Below are 9,343 nucleotides of genomic sequence, written 5' to 3' on the forward strand. Positions count from 1 at the left end.
GGGGGGGGGGGGGGGGGGTGAGTGGGAACTGAAGCCTAAATGTGAATTGGGTGTTCTTTGTGTTTTTCCAAACAAGCCTTCATTTTGACTAGCAGGAAAAAAGCTCCCAATCTACTACTCACTGAAGGATTATGATTCATTGAGGTCTGGTTGTGCAGGTGTCCTGTATTAGACATGAGAGAGACAGTTACGATTCGATAACCAGGAGCACCTGCTCGCAGCCAGGCCTAACCCTGGCCGCCTCTTGTCCCACCAGGGGTCTCTCAGCATTTCTGTCCTTCTGCAAATGGTTGGCCTGTCTTTTAAGCATTTTTTTAGTTGAAAAAAGTATATAGTGGTAATATTTTTTAAAGTTTGGATGGAAAGAAAGCCCTAGTCAATATTTTTACCAGAGACTCCCAACTATGGTTGTGCATTAGAATTGCATTGGGAGATACTTAAAAATACTGATGCCTCTGGGGTTCAAGTTACACCATTACTCTGGTATTACCTTTAGTCTTTGTCTAATTTTTTTTTAACTCCTTACAGTAGCCATGTTAAAAAAATCCATCTTCGTCTGAGAAAAATTCACATACATAAAGTGACAGTGAGAAGTGGATTTTTTCCCAATTTAAAAATGTCTTTTCTAATTAAAGAAGTAGGACATGTCCTTTATAAAAAATTTGGGAAAGAGGCAGATTTTTATACCTCTAAAAAGTAAATTGATTTCTAAAGAACAAGCAATATGAGCCACAGAGCAAAGAATTCTGGGCAGATGTGAGGTGGGCCTTCCTCAAGTTGCCCGGGGTGAGCTTTGCTCTGGATGAAGTCCAAGGCCCCAAATGGGAGCGGCGAGCGGCCATGTCTTGCCAGGTTCAGTCCTTTCACATGGATGAAATGGTTCCTCAAAGCCTCACGGGAACTTTCTGAAATGTATCATGGCTTAGTGTGAGTTTTCAAGGGAAGGTGGGAAACCATTCTCCTTGAAGGGTTTATGCAGCTCCACTCCTGTGAGCCGTTAGAGAGCAGGCGTGGGGACGCTAGTCATTGAAATCGCTCGTTTCTTCCCCCTCCCTTCCCTGCTCTGTATCAGTGGTCTGGTGCCCCCCAAACGCAGCCGCGGGAAGCCAGCCTTGTCTCGAGTGCCCTTCCTGGAAAGTGTGAACGGAGACTCTGACTACAGTGGCTCAGGTGAGGAGCAATGTACAGATGGATTTGGGGGGTTGGGGACCGGCCTTCCAGAGAACCAGCTCTGTGGTCTGGCTAGACTGTGAGCTCTTCGAAACCCTCAGGCACTGGGCAGGGCCTTCCTTCCCAGGTCATTCATAATCATTTTTATTTTCCCCCCAATTCCTCTTACATTTGAATTGGTAATATATGCCTATGGTAACAAAAATCATCAGAAAGGTATAAAGGGTGTGAAATGAAAAACCAGTGCTCCCCTCCCTAGGACAACCACTGTTGGCAGTTTCTTTTGTCTTTCCAGCTGTAACCCTTACACACAAGCCAAGACATCCGGGTACATGTAGGAGAGTGAGTAGAGAAGCCTACTCTACATGTGCCCCTCTAACCAGGGGTGGGGACTGTCGGGCCCGCAGGCCGTGTAAGGCCTGCAAATCATTTGGTCTGGGCCTGACAAGGCATTAGGAGTGAGTTAATTAAATGTTTGACCAAATATAGCAGGCTAATTTGTAAGCTGATAATTTTGTATGGCCTGTGAATGATGTCTTAACTATCTAAGTGGCCCTTGGCAGAAAAAAGTTTCCCTACCCCTGCTCTAAACCATGCTTTTTTGTTTTCAGTTAATAATATATCCTTAGAGACCCTTCTGTGGGTTTTATCGTCTCCCTAATGTCCCATTATAGAGGAGTGCATCGTTTACCTAGCCAGCCCTCCACAGATGCACATTTCGTTGTCTTCACTGATGTGCTATAATCAGTGTTTCAGTGAGCAACCTTGTACGGAGATCATTTTGTATCCGTGGGGGGTGTATCTATAGAAGTGGAGTGGCGGTATTGAAGGAAGTGTGCATTTGTCATCTCGGCAAATACTGCCTGGCTTCCCTCCCTGGAATCATCGGTGATAGCCTGTATCCCTGAATCACACACGTGACCTGTCATTTCATGTGACACAGTGCTTCCAGCCTTCTCATGACACACACTGCAGCTGGTCCAAACGCGTGGGTCTTTTCTCCTTAGACAGAGGGGATAAAGGGCAGGGCGGGCCAGAGGAGAGGCCTGGGTGCTGCTCAGGACGAGCAGAGGCAGAGCGGGAAATTCTCGGGGCACCTGTCCGCCTGCCTGTGGCAGGTGTGCCCTCTGGATGCCTGTCTGTAAAGCTTTCATCAGGCTGCAGGGCTTTTCTTCTCTTTCCTTTTTCCACCCGCGTTATCTTCCCTTGGCTCCCCTGTTTCCTTGTGTGTGTCGATGAATGCAAGCCTGCGTGTTTCCTTACTGTCCGACGGTCAGCACCCAGGAGGCAAGGCTCACGTCTAGATACAAAATTAGGAGAGGATTGGCATGTACTTTGTGCTTCTGCTGGTGACATTTTGATATTTTATTCTTAATTTTAAAACCACATACTTCTTAAAATGCAACTGAAGGAAATTGACCTCCCACTGTTTCATCACCTTAGCATAGTTGTCTTCATTTCTACTCATTTCAGACATGTTTTTAACAAAATGCTAACCTAAAACACATGCTCTTCTGTGTTCTCCCCTTTTCAGTGTTTTCTTCATATCAACATAATCTTCATGTGTCTTCATCATTAGAACAATGTATTTTTCAATCAGTTCATTATAATTAACCCTTCAGCCCTAGCTGGTTTGGCTCAGTGGGTAGAACTTCGGCCTGAGGACTGAAGGAATCCTGGGTTCAGTTCCGGTCAAGGACATGTACCTTGGTTGCAGACTCCCAGCCTTGGTCGGGGGGTGTGCGGGAGGCAACCAATTGATGTGTCTCATGAGAATAAAAAAAAAGATTAAAAAAAATTTAACCCTTCAATTGTTAGACACTTGATTATTTCCGACTATACATAGTAAACCGATATTTTTGTTCAAAATCTTTTTATTTGGTTTTAAATTTATCTTCTTCGACTAAGTTTCCAGGGAAGGAAGGAATTTACTGGAGCAGATGGTTCATACATTTTTTGATGGCTCTTGAGACTTACACCAAATTACATTCTGGAAGGATTGGCTGGTCTGCAGTTCCCTCAGCCTGCCTCTGCGGGATTGGGTGTTATTTTGTTGTTGTTGCTATTTTATTGACTCAATAGGTAGAAACAATACCTCATTATTAGTAGTACATTTTAAAATCATAAGTGGGGGTGGTAATGTTTCCTTAGAAACATAATTTCCACTCTGAGATTTGGGCCTTTTCCCTTGGTTTCCCCGGTTGTAGTTATGCAGAGGGGATGGAAGCTCCTCTGTGTGTTCAGATGCTTTTGTAAAGCGCCCACCCATGCGTGCTAGTGCATTGGGTGCAGAACAGAGGAAACTGAGAGACGTGCCTGCCCCAGGTGGGACACCCAGTGTGAGGTTTGATAAAAGAGGCCGGGGAAGGCCCTGCAGACCTGCTTGGCCCTGCTGAGTGCTGTGATCCAGGTGACCTGTGGCCAGGTGTGGCCGTGTCAGAAAAGAACTCACTTAGCAAGTGGTTTTACTGGGAAGTCTGTCCCGGGCATCTTTTTCCATGAAGTCTCCATCATGAGGACTCCACTTGGAGGTCCAGGGAGCAGTCTGTGGCTCTGCCCAAGCTGTGTGATGGCTCTTCTCCCCGGGGCCCTGGTAATGAAGCAGTTACATTTTTCCAAGGAGCGTTATCCAGAGGTCAGCAAAGTTTATAACCTGTTGCCTGTTTTTGTAGGGCCCATGAGCTAAGAATGGTTTTTATGTTTTCAGGTGATTGAAAAAACACACCAAAAAAATGATATTTTGTAATATGTGAAAATTTCAGTTCCAAAAATAAAGTTTTATTGGGCTACAGCCACACTCATCCATTTACAGATTCTCTATGGCTGCTTTCTTGCTGCAAAGCAGAATTGAATAGTTGCAACAGAGACCACGCGGTCCACAAACCTAAAGTATTTACTCTTGGCCCTTTCTCGACCAAGTTTGCCAACCCCTAATCTAGTCAAAGAGCTTCCGAGGAAGGGGCAGGGAGGGGAAGGGTGGAGGGGCTGTTTCTGACTCATTCCTAGGCTGCCCCAGTCAAATGGAGACCACAGGCAGGCCTCCTGGGCAAAATTCCAAGTCCCCTTTGGGCACTGTCTCCTCCCCTCCCCCACCCCCAGGCAGAAGCCTCCTGATGCCCTTTGAAGACCGTGGAGACCTGGAGCCCCTGGAGCTGGTGTGGGCCAAGTGCCGAGGCTATCCCTCCTACCCTGCCTTGGTGAGTCTGCCCCAGATGCCACCCTCCTCCCTCCCCTGGGCGATTCTGGCCCCTGCCTTGCCCCAGGGCTTATCTGATTGGATGAAGCCATCAGAGTGGTGGGAGTCAGGGCGCCTTCGAGCCTTGGGTAGGTCAAACCAGCAAGGCTCCCAGCTTGGGAAAACAGAGACTAGAGCTCTTAGGAATTTATTTGCTAATGCTTAAACTAATATGTTCTCATTGTAGAGAATCTTAAAAGCTGCTAATCATACTTAGATGTTTTATTAAACATTTGTCATGCTAATTCTTGAAATACTGAGGAAGGTGTGGTTATTTTCATTTTTGGGGGGAAAAACTGAGGATCCATTTGTTACTCATGTCATCTAGCTATTAAGTGGCAGGGTTGCAATTTGAGGTAGAGCTTAAAATGTGTGATGCCTGTGTTCTGAGCCACTGAGTTCAAAATCACCTATAGTCCCGTCTGTTCAGAGATGACCTTGGTGTGTATCCACTTAGTCTTTTTTTGTTGTTCAACGCATAGGTATGTGCATATGTAAGACCATGGTCTATTTAACCTCCCTTTCACTTAACAGCACACCATGCACTTGAATGTCTCATGCCTTCAAACACTCTCCATCAATATCGCATTAATGACTGCATTGTCTTCAGTCCTGTGCATGTACTTACTTATTTTAACCATTCCCTCATTGCTCATTTAAGTTGTTTTGGATTTTCCACTCTGATAAATAACCAGCAAGAAATAGTGTAGTTTTGCCTTTGTACACATCCCTGATTATTTCTTTACAGGGAATTCTTAGGAGTGCCTTCTTGAGGAAAAGTCGATACAAATTCTGATACAAATTGCCAGGTTGCCCTTTAGAAAGTTCCAGTTTATACTCCCACCAGCAGTAGCTAAAAATTCTATTTTTTATGATGTAGATTGCTATTCTTAGAGCTCTTTATGTATTGGGGAGGTCATGTCCATCTGGCCCTGGAAGATGCTGCTTCTAACCTTTGGGGCTTGTCAGAATCGTCCAGGGGAATTTTTAAACACTGCAGATACTGATGGTCCATCTCAGAACTACCACATTAGACTCTCTGAGGCCAAACTGACAGGACTATTTCTTAAAAGCTTCCCAGATGATCTGTAGCCAAGTTTGAGAGCCACCACCAACCTCGTGTGTGCACACAGCTCACTCATATGTGTGGCTCTTTCCAGCAGCCTCTTAAAGGAGGGTCAGATCCTTACTGGACAGGCACGGAAACCACAGCCCCAAGGCTATACACCTTGCTGGAGCCCTCCCGGAACCCAGGTGGCCAGCCCCACTGCCTTAGCAGTGGCAGGCGTTGGAATCCATGCTGTCATCCGGCCACTGAGGAGGCTGGGCCCAGGGCTGGCCTCCCAATGCTCTGTGCCCTGCTGCTCCTGAGACTCCCAGCTTATTCCCTGGAGAAGTGATCAAGGCTGTGCAGGTTTTGAGTTTTTTAATGTCACTGCAAAAAAAGCCACTAAAACTAATCTTTTTTTTCCTAATTACCTTCTTAATGATACATTTTCTTTCGTGATTAAAGAAATTCAACCATCGCTTGAATCCAGTCACCTGAACTCAGCCTGTGTTATTTTGGTTTATACTCTCCTGTGCTTACTTAAATGTGTACAGTTGACCTTCGAATAACATGGGTTTGAACTGTGTGGGTCCACTCACTCTTGTATTTTTTTTTCAATAAACACACAGCTGGCCCTCTGTAGACCCAGGGTTCCCATCTGCAGATGCAGAGGGCTGACTGTATAAGGGACTTGACCAGCCTCGGATTTCGGTAACCACAGGGGTCCTGGAACCAACCCCCATGGATACCAACAGACAAATGTAGTTAAGTTTTGGGGAAATCAAAAGCTATACTCAGGTTTTCAACTGCACACGAGGTTGGCGCCTCTAACAGCTGTGTTCAAGGGTCAGCTGTATTTGCATACATAGTGGGTACACAGTTTTTAAATTAAGGATTTTTTAATGGGTTTTGCTTTTCTATAAAGTAATGTATCTAATTATAGTAGTTTTGGAAAAATAGAGAAAAGCCACATAAATCCCCACCATTCTAACAAGCCAACTGTAAGCATTTTGTGTTGTTCCTTCTGTTTGTTGTTTACATATTACAGCTGTAATAGTGAATGCACACATTTATTGTGTTAACGTTTATCACAAACTTTATTTCCGTGTCATTTGACATCTGCGTAACATTTGAGTGAATGGACCGGCCTGTATTCCTTTGGGCCCATTCGCCTCTGTCTGCGTTAAGAAGGGAGCAGAGCTCTCCTTGGTGGCAGCTTCCCTACCTTGCTCCTGCCGGGAGGGACATTCCTCCCTGTCACCCACCGCGCATGAGCCACATGGCTGCGTCAAGGGGGACATCAGTCGTGGAGGAAGCTCAGGAGGCTGTATGTTGGCTTCCACTAGGCCCCTGAGCTTCAGTCCCAGGAGGGACAGACAGGCTAGCAGGTGGAGTTGTGACCAAATCACACAGCGGGGACAGGGTAGGTGTGGTTCTTCCTGGGAGTAAACTCTTAACCAGAGCTCCTGCTTTCAGCTGCTTGTCTCGGAGGCATGTAGAGAGTGGCCGACACCCGAAGGTAACGAAAAGGGCGGCTTGTTGTGGAAGAGGCCCTGGGACAGGGCCAGCAGCTAAGATGGCTCCGTCTCTGGAGAAAGCTGCTCCCTGAGTAGGTTTCCAAGGCCTTCTGGCCTTAGCACACGCAGTGGTCAGCGGTTGCTGGGGGAGGGGCTATGTGCAGGCAGTGGGCAGCAGAGGCCCCAGTGGGTTCAGGTGCTTGGGTTTAGGCCCAGCCGTGGCCTCAAGCAGCCACAACTCCTTCTGTGCTTGGCTTCCTTTCAGCTAATACCTGTCCGAGACTTCTCGGCATCAGCAAGAGGATGAAGTGAGCTGGCCACGTGTGACTAATGAGGAGCTTTGGTGGCTCTGGCGGTGCTCCATGGCGCTAGAGAACTGTGGTTGTTGGTTGCCGGGCATTTCGCTGAGCCCCTGCCCTGTGCCGCATGCAGCCTTGAGGATGCGTTAGTCCAGTGGCCCTGGGTTCAGCCACGCATTGTCCCCTCTCCAGCAACCCAAGCTCAGTCTCCCAGCTTCTCTCTTATCTTACGTGGAGGTGTCACAACGTTCCTGGTCCACACACCAGGGAGAGATAGTCAGACAAGAAGGCAGTGGGTAACCAGAGGCTGTGAGGCTAGAACCAAAGGATGGGCCCCTGCTGAGGCAGGACCTCTTCATAGCCGGGTATCTGGGAAGGCCCTGAGCATCTGCAAGGCTCTAAAGGAAAAATGCCTCCACTCCCCTCCTCTCAGGGACACTGGGAGGAAGGAATCTGTCTGTCTGCGCTGGATACCAGAGACACCCACCCACTAGCCTCCCCCAGGCTGGGCTCCCATCACTTCTGTTTCAGCTCTGGGCCCTGACAGTTCAGGGAGCAAGCTTCTCCCCCTTCTGAAGGACTTGGGGGCAGGGCCAGAGGATTAGGACAGCGAGCTGGGGAAATAGTCTTCATTGTGGGGTACGAGGGTCGTGGGAGAAGTTTACCTCTGTCGCTTGGTTGTGGGGTGGTTTGGTGGTTAGTCCTGGGGTGGGCTGCCCTGCTCACCCCATCCACCTCCCGCTGAGTGCCATCTCCTTTCCTGCCTCCAGATCATCGATCCCAAGATGCCCCGGGAGGGCCTCCTGCACAATGGCGTCCCCATCCCTGTCCCCCCACTGGATGTGCTGAAGCTGGGAGAGCAGAAACAGGCCGAGGCTGGAGAGAAGCTCTTCCTTGTCCTCTTTTTTGACAACAAGCGCACCTGGTGAGTGGGTGCTGCTGCTGGGAAGGTGCAGAGTGCAGGCCGAGGGCTGTGCAGAGCCTGCGTTGCTGAGAGATGCACAGAAGTGCAGGTGAGGCGCTACCTGCTAGCAGCTGGCCTGCACTTGCCACGTTAGTAGCACTTAGTGTTACTAACAGCACTGATTAGTAGTGTTAATAGTAACTGAGACCAGACTCCCCGAGAAAACTCTGACATGGCAATTTGATTCAGGAGGCTTACTGGGGAGAGCTGTGGGACCGAGGGACACAGCACTGGGGGAGAGCTGTGGGGACAAGGGACGCGAGGGACACAGCATTGGGGGGAGCTGTGGGGATGAGGGACACAGCATTGGGGGGAAGCTGTGGGGATGAGGGGCGTGAGGGATGCAGCATTGGGGGCTGTGGAGATGGGGGATGCAGCATTGGGAGAAGAAAATGTTGAACTATGGTGCTTTTGCCATAGAGCAGCCGTGGGCAAACTACGGCCCGCGGTTTGAAATGAATAAAACTAAAAAAAAAGACTGTACCCTTTTATGTAATGATGTTTACTTTGAATTTATATTAGTTCACACAAACACTCCATCCATGCTTTTGTTCCGGCCCTCCGGTCCAGTTTAAGAACCCATTGTGGCCTTCGAGTCAAAAAGTTTGCCCAACCCTGCCATAGAGGCTTCAGCTGATCTCACGGGGAGCTCTAGAGCTGGGCGGCTTGGTAGCCATGTCAGAAATTGAGGCTGTGCCTTTGTACCCCCAGGCCAGCTAGTCATTGAATGCTGGCTGCCCCTGGGGAGGGAGGGACCTTGGGCCAGGCAGCTCCCTCATGGTAGGTGATTCCTGGAGAGAACCCAGCTGAGAGCCTGTCAGCTGCCGCACACCCAGTGGCTGCAGGAATTCTGTCTCAGTCCTGGGCCAGGGGCTGGGCCGCAGGGCCCACTGCAAGGCGTGCTTGCTCATTGCTGGTGAGCACTTCAGGCTGCTCTCAACACCAGCAGGAGCTTCACCTTTGCTTCCATAGAATGAGGAGGTAGGAGGAGCTAGTAAAAACGATAATAATGATGAAAACAGCTGCCATTTATTGTGTTTACTCAGTGTCCTTAATGTGGATTACTTTGCATTTATCCTCATTTATATATTCATTGGGTTTCTCCCCCCC

General features: G+C 48.4%; 1 protein-coding gene across 1 annotated transcript in view; it reads left to right on the forward strand.

Moving 5' to 3' along the window:
* BRPF3 (bromodomain and PHD finger containing 3) overlaps window positions 1-9,343 on the forward strand; it is a 32,238-nt gene that overhangs the window by 20,176 nt on the left and 2,719 nt on the right. The window contains exons 11-13 of the mRNA XM_006759053.2: window positions 1,073-1,170; window positions 4,270-4,367; window positions 8,040-8,194. Of these exons, the coding sequence (XP_006759116.2) occupies window positions 1,073-1,170; window positions 4,270-4,367; window positions 8,040-8,194 (351 nt within the window). The remainder of the gene's footprint in view (window positions 1-1,072; window positions 1,171-4,269; window positions 4,368-8,039; window positions 8,195-9,343) is intronic.

Source organism: Myotis davidii, unplaced genomic scaffold (genome assembly GCF_000327345.1).
Source record: "Myotis davidii unplaced genomic scaffold, ASM32734v1 scaffold1036, whole genome shotgun sequence".
Taxonomy (NCBI): domain Eukaryota; kingdom Metazoa; phylum Chordata; class Mammalia; order Chiroptera; family Vespertilionidae; genus Myotis; species Myotis davidii.